We start from the raw sequence: 12,591 nt of genomic DNA, 5'->3' as shown, positions 1-12,591 counted from the left end.
CCCCTCGCAGCGGGTAGGCGCGGAAGCTCCGCCCACCTCCCCAGCCCACCGCCGCCGGGGTTCGCGGTGCTTTCCGCCAACTGACACCACGGGGCCGGGGGCAGCGCAGGGGGGGGGCAACAGGCCTTCCCCCCCGACCCTTGCCGGTCATCTCCCCTCCTTCCACCACGCTGTGTAAGCTGATCTCATCGGTCGTAACTGATGTTTATTTTTTTCCAAAAAAGCCAAACTGAGAAGTGTATACGTAAGTACATCGACTTTCTTAGAAAAATAAAAAAGCAAGCCCCTACACCGCTCGGCAAAATAAAGCTGAAGATATACGTAGAAAGAACATTTATGTTTTAGGAACCTTCCCTCGACATTTTAAGTTCCCAAATATATCAAAACACACTAAAAAAAACAAGTAGTTGAAGGCTCAAGCGTTCCTGCTCTTTCTGGGAAGCTGTGGGTGGCTCTGAAAAGAGCCTTTGGGTTATTTGTTGAAATAAAGAGTTTTTACTTGGCTTTAGCCTTGTGGCTGTCGGTCTTCTTGGGCAGCAGCACGGCCTGGATGTTGGGCAGCACCCCGCCCTGCGCGATCGTCACCTTGCCCAGCAGCTTGTTGAGCTCCTCGTCGTTGCGGATGGCCAGCTGCAGGTGGCGGGGGATGATGCGCGTCTTCTTGTTGTCGCGGGCCGCGTTGCCCGCCAGCTCCAGGATCTCGGCCGTCAGGTACTCCAGCACGGCCGCCAGGTACACCGGGGCGCCGGCGCCCACCCGCTCCGCGTAGTTGCCCTTGCGCAGCAGCCGGTGCACGCGGCCCACGGGGAACTGCAGCCCGGCCCGCGACGAGCGCGACTTGGCCTTGGCGCGCGCCTTCCCGCCCTGCTTCCCGCGGCCCGACATGTCGCAAACGAGAAGTTAAAAAAAAAAAAAGATAAACAAAACCACAAAAAAAGCTGCTAAAACAAGAGAAATGCAGCAAGGGCCGCCACCCTGCCTTTTTATCCCTTCCTTCTGGGGATCGGTGGGACTTCTGATTGGCGGAGGCCGCGATTGTGAAGTGAACCAATGGGAAGGCAGATGAAACCGCCACCAATCGAAGGTGCTGGATGGTGTGACATCACCGTTCCGGATTGTCCAATAGAATTGACCAGCCTGGAGTCATCTCATTTGCATGCCGTCCCTATAAATACGGGTGTCGCCGCTATTGTATTTACGTCGTTCCTGCGCTATACAGGTACTGACAGACTTGTAAAATGCCGGAACCAGCTAAATCCGCTCCTGCTCCGAAGAAGGGCTCTAAGAAGGCCGTCACCAAGACGCAGAAGAAAGGTGACAAGAAACGTAGAAAGACTCGCAAGGAGAGCTACTCCATCTACGTGTACAAGGTGCTGAAGCAGGTGCACCCCGACACGGGCATCTCGTCCAAGGCCATGGGCATCATGAACTCCTTCGTCAACGACATCTTCGAGCGCATCGCCGGCGAGGCCTCGCGCCTGGCGCACTACAACAAGCGCTCCACCATCACCTCGCGGGAGATCCAGACGGCCGTGCGGCTCCTGCTGCCCGGCGAGCTGGCCAAGCACGCCGTCTCCGAGGGCACCAAGGCTGTCACCAAGTACACCAGCTCCAAGTAGAGCCTCTCGCGCCGCCAGTTTTAACCCAAAGGCTCTTTTAAGAGCCACCCACGCATTCACTAAAAGAGTCGTTTACACTTTCGCTTCGGTGAGTGGTACTTGTGTTTGGCACTGTTTTAGTTCCCAGACTAGCACGTACTGTATAAATGGTGAAAATGTTTATCATATTGAAAGTACTGGGGGGTTTTGATTGTCCTGTACGTGCCCAACCCCGACTGTTCATCGGGTACGTCTATAAAAAGCATGTTAAGCACATAATTAACTTCGAAGGCTATTAAAGTTTTCCTTCCTCATTTTAAAGCAATTACCTCAGCTGTAGATTTAAGTACAGAGAAATATGTGCGGCAGTGTTTAAAGTGTCCCTTTTTTATGGCAGTCTGATATGAAATAAAGCAGGGTTTTTTACAATAGCAGCCTTATTATAACACCATTTATGCCTTTTCCTAATTAAATGTCGTCTCTTTTAAACATCAGCTGTCAGTCTCACGACCTGGCCGTAAGCCAGAGCGGCTTGTTTACGTGAAGGGCTCCATAGGGATTAGCCGGTTTATGCGTGATATTTGGAAGAGAGCGTTTCACGAAATTTATCACGCCGTGCCGAGCGGAAGTGAAATGGTGCTGAGAATAATATAATTTCATTAGTCCCGGAGGTTTCGTATGGAAGTGGCGTAGTTTTTTTCAGTCGTCTAATTGATGGAGAATAAGCACGGCAAAGGTTGGTCATAAGTATTGACAACATGATAGGAAATCCAAGGAAAAAATAAGGGGAGCTTTAAAAAAAAAAAGAATTTATCGAACTTGAGGTGGCGCAGGATGCGTAAGGAAGGCTGTTTTTCCGAAAAAGCCTTCTGTAAGGGTGGGGTAGGGTGAAATCCCCTCCGCCCGGGACAGAGGCGGCGAAAGAAGCGTGTCCGTGGCGGGGTCGCTGTAAAAGCTCCGAAAAAAAAAAAGGCGCTACTTCTCCCTGGAAAGGGCCGGGGCTCGGGGCGCTTTCAGCTACCGCCTTGATTACAGGATGTTCCGAAATAACCAATTAAATTCTTTGCTTTTTCGACCAATCAGAGGCGGGAGGGTGGGGCCGCTACTCAGTATAAATAGGAGTCGCAACATGCATCATTTTTCTCTGTGGCTGAAGGACCGTTCTTACCGATGGCGCGCACAAAGCAGACGGCGCGTAAGTCGACGGGCGGGAAGGCGCCCCGCAAGCAGCTGGCCACCAAGGCGGCCCGCAAGAGCGCGCCGGCCACGGGCGGCGTGAAGAAGCCGCACCGGTACCGGCCCGGCACGGTGGCGCTGCGCGAGATCCGGCGCTACCAGAAGTCGACGGAGCTGCTGATCCGCAAGCTGCCCTTCCAGCGCCTGGTGCGGGAGATCGCGCAGGACTTCAAGACCGACCTGCGCTTCCAGAGCTCGGCCGTGATGGCGCTGCAGGAGGCGAGCGAGGCCTACCTGGTGGGGCTCTTCGAGGACACCAACCTCTGCGCCATCCACGCCAAGCGCGTCACCATCATGCCCAAGGACATCCAGCTGGCCCGGCGCATCCGCGGCGAGCGCGCTTAAGTTTCTAGCGAACGGATCTTCCAGATGATCGAAAACCCAAAGGCTCTTTTAAGAGCCACCACATAGCCACGAAAGAGCTGTAAACTTATCTCTGTAGGAAGCGACGTGTTTCCAGGTGCTTTTCGGGTACTTTTACGGTGACCGAGAGCCTGTGTCTTATCGAGTAAGTACGAAATGTGTAAGTCCCGTTTCAGAGTGGTCTAAAAGGATCCTGAGTGTAGCAAAACAGTACGGTGTGGGGTTAATGCGATCGTGCTGGGACAAATCTTTTGGTGTGAAAATTGCTTTTTATGCATGTCCTCAGAGGACTGGTTAACTGTTAAAGAAAAATATTCTGGGCCTTTCCTTTTCTGAAGGAGAATATACCCCGTCGCTAAAAGGCTCCTAAATATTTTTGCTAAATGTTTGCGTCTAAAAAATCATATAACAACTCCTTTAATTCGTAAAGGTGGCTACAGAACTTCATTTTCCTTTAGAGAAGATGTATTCAGGGATTAAGGGTACCGTAAACGCCTCTGGTTCTGCTGCGGTCACTTCGTGTTCTTATAGTAACGACGTTACAATTTACTGTTCTGACAGAAATTGTTTTCCAAACCCTTTTTTGGGGGGGGAGCGAGGGGGGGTGGGGGTGGTGGTGATGGAAGGCATTTTGTTTCTGAAGGAGCAAAGAAGTCCTTTCCCGCCCTTCCAGCAAAGGCAGTCGGTCGGTGATTCTCACAGTGATTTTATCACTCCTGGCCTGATTGTCCCTGTCGCAGACGACGTTCCCTGCGCATCTTCAGGCCTTCCCAAGGTCTTCTCCTTCATTCCTGAGATAAATGTTGTATTTCCAGAGAGAGCTGGGGGTAGGGCGCTGGCAAGGTTACTTTCAGCGACTCCGTTTTTTGAAGGAGTTGTCTTTTTCTAGGACATCCTTTATGGTTTTCGGTATCTCGGCTGAATGATTAGAGACCCCCATTTGGATAAATTTTCTCCATCTGTGTTTATGCTCCCGGTAATATTCCTGGACTAAGCACGGAGGAAGTGTTTTCCCAGCAGTATTTTTTGATTAAAAACTTGACATCGAGATCAGAATTATTGTTAGATGGAGATTTTTCCTTATCTCTTCTATTTAGTGATATTTTTTTTTGTGAAATTACCTGAAAAACGAGGTTTCTTATTGACCATACGTTCAGCTGCACTGTCTCTTGCCCTCCTACTCAATAGATCTGTAATCAGTACCTGAAAAATGTAGGTTTCAAACACTTCCTCTCGCATCCCATCGCCTTTCTTTTTCTATGCTGCGGGCCTTTTTGTGTCATTTGAGGAGTTTGCTATTCCAGTGCGGTATTGGAAATACCGTCTTTTTGGTTTTTCAGTGCTACAAAGGAGTAGCTGTGCCTTTAAGAAGCTGTTGCACTGCGTTGAATACAGCTTTCGTTTAATCTTCAGAAACAAGGAGCCACACAGAATTGCTTAGAGGAAATATTGCTTTCGAAAGCCTTAAAACTGCAATGCTCCCGGCTTTCTGCTGTATGTTTCATCTTAAGAAATTTTCCTTTCTCTGTGTCAGGAACTTGGACTCTGCAGCAAAATCTGACCAATCAAGTGCCTCCATACACCATTTTCTTTCCCTTGTTTTTCTCACTTTCAGCCATTTTCTGTTACTTAACCTTGGGGGGGGGGGGGGTAAAAGGGAGGAGGGAAGGTATCAGGAACAGTACTTTTGGAATTAAGGTGTGCTTTTTTTTTTTTTTTTTCTCCAGTACGTGATTACCAGTGTGATTGCAGAAATTAATCTTAGTGAAAGTGTATTGATTTTTCTGTTACTATTTGTGTCAGTAAGACATCTATTTATTTCTCTAAACTGTTTACATATGCTTATGAGAAGTTTAGTAATAATTAAATCAAGTAAACCAGCTAGTCTTAATATTTTATGTAGTGGATATCTAATAACTTAAATAAGCCAAGGGTCAGAATACTTACATTTCAGCGTGGAGTGAAAAAAAAAATTACAAGCTTTAATGTTTTTTTTGTTTTCAAGTTCAAGAAATAAATGGCTTTTGAGCAGTGAGAAAGGGAAACGGTTTATATTTGTCTTAATTGCTCTCACTTTTCTTCTAGTCTTTTGAAGACCTCGGACTTTTAATAAATACAGTATTACTTGGACTCATTTTGAGAGTTGTATGCTTGAATTGTAAATAACTAACACCTATCAGCTGAGAGGGAAGTAGATGTACAAAGATTTTGTTTGTGTTTGGTTTGATTTTATTATTATTTTGTTTTGCAGGAAGCTTGAACTAAAGCATAATGTCTGAGTCTGAAGTAGTTTTGGGGTGTAATACATTATGAAAGGACACTAATAATACTTTCTTGTAGCTTGTCTTAGTGGACCAATTAAGAAGACTTTACTGTGTGGATTTTGAAGACTGTAAGAGCTGCAGATGGTTGCAAATAGTGCTATGGTGAACTCGGTGGCAGACTGACTGCAGTTTATGCAGTGGGCTTTGCTCTTCCTTCCTTATGCAAGTGATAAATCCTATCTGGAATCCTACCAGTTTGCGTACAGTGTTGAATCATTTAACTATAAAGGAGCAAGAGCAAGAAATCCCAAAACAGACGTAGGCTGGGGGAAAATTCTGTTCATAAGTAATGAATAAGAACTGATATCAAGAGTGTTTGATAAAGTTTGGATTGTGGGGTTTTTTTTCTTTTTGAGTAAAGATAAATTAATTGAGGACTTGAAAGACATCTTGCACTTGCTATAAAATTCAGAGAGAATCTGAATATCAGTTAAATCTGATAAGGAATAATCGTGGAAGGTATTTGCTAACACAAAACCAAAAACCCCTCAAAGACAGCACAAAATAAAACTGAATTTGCCATAAATAGTTGGTTTGATGTTAAATTTGTTTAGTCTAAACCACACAGGTAACTTAGTGCGCGATTTCTTACTCAAAGGAAGAGTAAAAGTCCTCTGGTTACCAGCAAGGTGGAGAAACACTTTTGTGCATTTTGCAGGAGAGCCTGAGGTAAGGAATGCTGCCAGGTAGGAGCTGGTTCTGTCCAAGACCAGTGTGTGGAGTAGCTGAGGAAAGGCGAGCTGCTGGTGCTTTGCTCTGTGTGGCTTTTGGTAATCATGTAAGGTGCTTTTGCAGGTGATCTTAGATGCTCAGCGAGATATTTGGTTAAGGCTGTTCCTGGCTGTTTTGCCCTCGTCTAGTGCAGTGCCAGATCATTTATGGTATGATCTGGCTCAAATCACTGCTTGGAAGAATGTACTCCCTATGACTCCAATGGATAAGACATAGGTCCTGGTGAAATACTTCCTTTCATCAGAAACACATAAAAGAAGGTCTGATGAAAGCATTTGTTCTAGAATAAAAAGATTTGAATCGACCCTTCTTGACGTTTGTTGTTTTCTGAAAAGCTCTAAACAGACCTATTCATATGAAAAAGAAGGGAAGTTTTTGTTAGGCTATTGTATTTCAATAGGCTATTGTAATGTAAAAAACTTGTAAAGGTGATATGGTGGTTTCCATGCAAGCCAACTTGTAAAGATAAATCCTAAACATCCTATCACGTTCTTTTAATTTGCAAATCCCTCTTCAGGGCTGCCTCACAGATGAATCGCCTGTTGTTCACAGTCTTCAGTAATCACAAACAGGGAAGTCTGATTTCGATCAGCCTCGGGTTTGCTACTGGTCTGGGCAGTGCTGCCTTGCTGCATCCCTCTCGTCCATTTTCAGGTCATGTTGTATCTTCAGCTGGGTATAAGCATCTTTCAGGTTATAGATGTACAAACATCACCGTCACAGCAGTATGAACACTTGCTAAGTTTTTATATTCTATATAAGTGAGCTTTAGGAGGTACTGTTCGTCAGCTACTGTGAAGCGATAGTCAAAAGGGAAGCTCTATTCTCAGCAAAGCTGTAACTGAAGTAAAAATGACAAATAATAAGGCAACCTACTTGAGGAACATGATATACAAACCCAACTCAAATTTAATTAAAAAAAAAACAACAACATCAAACAACTCAAAACCAACAAAAACCAACTGGTAGTCGAAAACTGTAAAGTCAATTTGATACTTTGGATTTAGGAGGCAAACTCTTCTAACTATAAAACGGTGGTATTAGTGCTGTCTATATTGTGAAAGATGTGTTGCCCTCGAAGTTCTAAAACTGGGTCCAAAAAACATTTCTACACCTTTTTAAAAGTTGGGAAAATATACCACCGTATAGACCACAAAGAACTGTAACACATACTGCTTGCCAGCACATAAAGTTCTTTGTAATGTGAAGTCCAGGAGATGAGACACTTCTAGCCTTTTTAATTTCCTTTAGACTAATTGATTATAGGACAGCAGTGTGGTAAAGTGCCAAAGCATCCAGGCTGCAGCCTGTGGGAAAACTCCCAACTTCCCACTGCAGGAGTGCCCTAGGTGACAGGACAGAGCTGCAGTGTGCAGCAGCGTTACAAAGGCGACTGTCCTGACTTAGGGTGAACACTTCATTATTCTGCAACTGCTAAACCCTGAAGCCTTAACCTCTCTCAGAAAAGAGCGGTGACCTTTACCACTCTGATGGGTACTCATACAATATTAACTGAAATAGTGAACTGTAAAAAAAAAAAAAATAAATAAAAAAATCGCATTTATCCAGAAATGTGGGGAAAAAAAACCCAATCCACAAACCCACCACATATTCACAGAAATCTGGAAATATATAGTATATGCAAGCACCAGAAAGAAGAGCAGAAGAATAAGCTGTCAGTAGGGAGGGTGTCAGTTGCACCTATATAGTAGGTAATCAGGATCCTAAAATATTTACCTGCAGCTTGTTTAGGACACCCAGGCTGTGAAAACAAAGCACAGCATAAAACAAGGGACAGTATAACTACAGCAATTGAATGAAGATGAGAGGAAGATAACGATCAGCCCTGGACCAATAAGGCATTCGGCTATGGGAGGCAGAAGCTGGTGAGTAAATACCAATGGTGGAAGGGACAGAAGAATGGAATTGCTGTTGGCTTTTAAACTGCTCAAAGCCGAGCACATTGCAGCCAACAACCTCCCCCTCCCTGGAGACCTGCTGAGGGCTCATAGCAAGCATTCCTTCCCCTGCCTCTCCCTGCAAGCGATACTGGCCTGCCCATTTGCCAACCTGTTTGGTTTTGAGTATGTGTTAGGATGTGCGGGTGAAATCCCTTCTGCTTTAAAATAAAAGTGCCTTCTTTCCCTTGTAAGTTCTTGCGCTGAGCTGTGCTGCAGCATAGCAGTGTTTACGCATCGTGGATTATTTTTTTTTCTTCTTCTTAACATCAGTTAACAGTTAATCACAAAGAACTATTTGTTATTCTACTTCCAGGCAGTGGCAGTGGATGGCTTTGTTCCAGAACTGATTCCCTGTCTTGCAGGCTGTTTTACCCCCAAACAGTGTGACAAGTTGCTAGCACAGGACTGGGGAAGAAAACGTGTTACTGGGCTTGATCACCCCATCTTCCTACATTAGCAAAGGCTGTGCTGTGTTATCTGTTCTGATGTAGACATGGAGATTCAATGTAGTCAAGATATTCAAAAAGTTGCTCAAAACTCCTCTGTATCCTTTTCATTGCTCTCTTTAACCTTTATCCTGACCCATCACTACACGTTTCTGAAGATCTTCCAAATTTTTCCCGCATGCCTGCCTCATATATTTGAGATAGTTATAAGCATCCCCGTTCTCTCTGCATCCGTGTTTCCTTATGTTATCAAAAGTGCACCACTGATCCATCAAGATCCATCAGTAAAGCCATACAAAATGTTGGCCTGTAAAAGCTTCAATCTGAGAGACCACTATTAAGGAATAAATTGTTCCAGAGGGCACACGAGAGAACTTTCAATAAATGTTAGGTATGCTCCCATGGATTTTAGCACAGTGTGCTGATCTTGTAACATACACGTGGATGCAGAGCTTGAAGCATGATGGAAAAGGGAAGAAGGATGGTTGCTGGGACACGGCCTTTCAGCAACAGCTAAAAATCGAATGCGAAATGTCCCGTGTGTTTCAAATGCCAGTTCAGCGACCTGAGCTCTGAACGTTTTCAGAATTAATTCAGACTACTGATAGTTCATAAAAAGCAGGTGAGATCCCCACTGCAGTGATAAGTAGCATTTGAGAATCTCTGTGTGCTTTGCTCATTGTCAAAAATCACTGTCACACTGAGATTAAAGCAGTTCTAAGCAAAGAACCATGCTAGCTACAATTCAAGTTAGTTACACAGTGAAATAAAACATTAAGGAAGACTTTTTTCTTGTATTTTTCTTTTTTTTTTTTTTTTTCCCTTCCCTCCTTCTAAATCAGGTACAGTGCTGGTCATTGAAACTGAGTGTTATTGTCCTTAGTTGTGCCAGTTTTGATCTTCCCACCAGTTCTCCCAAGCAGGGTCACCTAACAGATTTTGTTGTTATTGTTGAAGGGTTTTTTTGTGTAGGTTTTTTTTTCTTTGTTTGTTTTGGGTTTGGGCTTTTTTTTTTTTTTGGTTTGGTTTGGTTTTGGTTTTTTTTTAGGGAAAAAGAACATGACCAGAAAAAAAATGAAGCTCATTTACATGGATATAGACTAGTCCACTTCCAGGAGAGATTATGTTAAAAGTCTAAGAGAGGTAACTATACAGACACCAAAAAAAAATGCAGGGACTGCCAATGTTTGGCACTTGCAGGCTACTTAGTCTCTGGGCCAACATAACACAGCAGTTTCACCAGACCAAATATGTCACCCCACCTCAGCACCCAATGCCTGAAAACTGTAAGAGTCAGCAGCCTTCGTCAGGCCAGTTCTTGCTGCTTCGCTGGTGGTTTCGGCAGATTTGCGCAAAGTTTGAGTTCGCCTTGTGGCAGCAAAAGTGCGGTCTACACAAATAAAATGAATGGTCAGTTTAATGTGAAGTAGTCAACAGTGATTACATGCCATGAAGACTGAATAGCAGTTGTTATATGTACATGTGTATACACAGTTGTTATACATTTTCAGATATCTGTAACTTCTGGGATCTTTAGACTCAGCCCAAATAGGAAGATCTTCACTTATCCCTATAAAATTTATTTGGCCTGGTGGCCCTGGAATGGATGGCACTAAGAACACATTAGAGGCATTTCAAAATACATTGTATTTTATGAACACTTTTGTATACATTGTATTTTAAGAACACTTCCAAGTACTGAGACTTTGTATCCTTAAGAGTTTTTGAGGGTTTGTTTTTTTTTTTTTTTAAATAGATTAGAAAGAACATTTAAGAGTTCCTATTTATCAGCTATTTAACTGAAAGTACAGTTTTAAGTTCCCACCGATTACCACATTGTCCCAGTATAGATGCAGAAGTCCACTACTATACTATATAGCACAGCCACCCTCACCCTTGTCTAGCCAGGAATGTAAATCAGAGCTCCCAGAGCTTCCCCGAGACCCTCCACGAGGCTCCTCCAGGTGTCTGATGTGGCAAAAGGGATGGTATTGTATGTACCCTTTTCCCTCCTTGAGATATCTTTCCATCACTGTTTCATTCCTCCATCAATCCTATAGTTGTCTTTCCTTGATATTCTGATTTGGCGTTTGGAGTTGCTCATTGTTTTTGCTTTGTAAATATAAAAGACTCATCTGACTGCAGGCTGACACACACACATGCTAATAGATCTATCACTTAATTGTAGATGACTAGTTGAAATGAAAGAATCAAATAGAAAGCTGACTGGTGGTGTTCGTAAGAAAGTGATTAAGCAGAAGAGCCAGGAGGGCCTTGTATCAAGGAAAAAAAAAAAAAAAAATCAAATGGGCTGTGACACCTCCCTAAGTGCTGCAGTCACAATTCCAAAACGGGTAGTTGCCTGAATTATAGATTCTACCAATAGATTTACACAATGTCATAAAAGAAGGCTGAAGAGTTTTGAACAAGGTGATCTGGTGAGGAGGGAAATGGAAAAAGGGCTAAAAGACAACAAATATTTAAAGAAAAAAAACCTGCTGCCTTGTAGTTCTGTGTTTGGAGAATTAACATATATATGAAGATATATAAATATATACAACATATATCTTCAAAAAGGATAGCAATTCCCTTTTGCATGTGTATGTAGTACACTCTCTAGTGAATGAGGGAGGGGTGATAAAGGGAAAGAACTAGGTAAGTTTCTTACCCTAAAAATGTGAGAGCCATTATGATTAATAAATAAGAAAGATGCAGGGGGTGGGGAGTTTCCTACTAAAACACCTTTTTTTTTTTCTTTTCCAAAAAAGTTACATAAAATTATGCCAGTGAAGGTCATTTATAATGCTATGAGTTCTCAGAACACAAAGACTAAATGCAAATTGAAACAGAAACCACACAAATGCACAAAAAATCCCCGGAAAGTTCTTCAGGAAATTCTAATTTTCGCATTTCTTCAAGACTTATGTTTGTTTCAGTATTGCTCTATTAAATGGAAAAAAAATATTTATCATTTTCAAAATCACCAGAAATTTGTGAAAATCTGTGCTGTTAAAAAGAAGAAAGGAAAAACCCCAGGTAGCTGAATATTTTTTTTTTAATTATGAAATTGTGTTTAATCTCAGTATAATTTATTTTTTTTTTAATTATGAAATTGTGTTTAATCTCAGTATAAATTGTTTGAATATTGTCCATATCAGGAAGCCAAGTTTAATAGTTTGAGCAAGTCTGCCTTAAGCCAGGAAAGTTAGTAATATTCGATCACTGATCTGTACTTTGTCATTAACCATTAAAAATATGAGTGGCATTCCTATTTTAAATGGCACGGGTTTAGCAAGGAGAGTGGGTTATACCAACCATTAGTGTGAGAGTATTTTAAATTTTCATTTCCATTGAGGTGCAGAGCAGGAACAGGTCTTTTGCTTTCTCCGTCGAAGCATTCTCTGAACACGACCTTGTGACTTGTGCTGCTTCCTCACTGTTCCTCCAAAGAATTTTTTAGGTTCTTGGCTTTTCTCACACTGGTCAAAAATACACTGGATAGGTAAAGGTATGACACATATATGTACATATCTGTGTGTCTGTGGGCATGTGTCATGAGAGAAAAAAAACAAAACAAAAACCAACCCACAGAACTAATCACGTTCTAAATTACACGAAGGAAATTCTTCGTTACATTTTAAAAGGGGAAGAAAAGTTCCTCTTCTCAGGCAGCCTGAGCATTTCCTTCCCCTCCTCTTTTAAGCAACACGTAGAAGGACTTGGCAACATGGAGAAGCTGTAGGTCGAGGAGGACGAGGCTGCCAGAGATTATTTAAATATGCCCGAGGAAGGTCTCCACGCAGGCAAATACTAAAAGCTAAAAAATTAAAAAGCAACACATGAAGCGTCCAAGAGCACAGGCGGGGGCGGGGACCAGCGGCGGGGCGGGGCGGTACCGCCGAGCGCGGCCCCGGATTCGTCGGATTTTGCC

The 12,591-nt window shown here is 43.2% G+C and overlaps 2 protein-coding genes across 2 annotated transcripts in view; both read left to right on the top strand.

Annotated features, from left to right (window-relative positions):
• Window positions 1-3,254, top strand: part of LOC104294757 — a 17,806-nt gene extending 14,552 nt beyond the window's left edge. Inside the window, exons 4-5 of the mRNA XM_009894404.1 lie at window positions 510-623; window positions 2,764-3,254. Coding sequence (XP_009892706.1) covers window positions 510-623; window positions 2,764-3,179 — 530 coding nt within the window. The 3' untranslated portion in view covers window positions 3,180-3,254. The remainder of the gene's footprint in view (window positions 1-509; window positions 624-2,763) is intronic.
• Window positions 1,234-1,695, top strand: LOC104294729 (histone H2B 8). The gene has a single exon (XM_009894372.1). The coding sequence runs from the start codon at window positions 1,239-1,241 to the stop codon at window positions 1,617-1,619; it is 381 nt and encodes a 126-aa protein (XP_009892674.1). The 5' UTR covers window positions 1,234-1,238; the 3' UTR covers window positions 1,620-1,695.
• Window positions 3,255-12,591: the final 9,337 nt, after the last annotated feature.

Source organism: Charadrius vociferus, unplaced genomic scaffold (genome assembly GCF_000708025.1).
Source record: "Charadrius vociferus isolate BGI_N301 unplaced genomic scaffold, ASM70802v2 scaffold871, whole genome shotgun sequence".
Lineage (NCBI taxonomy): Eukaryota > Metazoa > Chordata > Aves > Charadriiformes > Charadriidae > Charadrius > Charadrius vociferus.
Note: the sequence above shows the minus strand (reverse complement) of the source record. Positions and strands in the feature narration are given on the sequence as shown.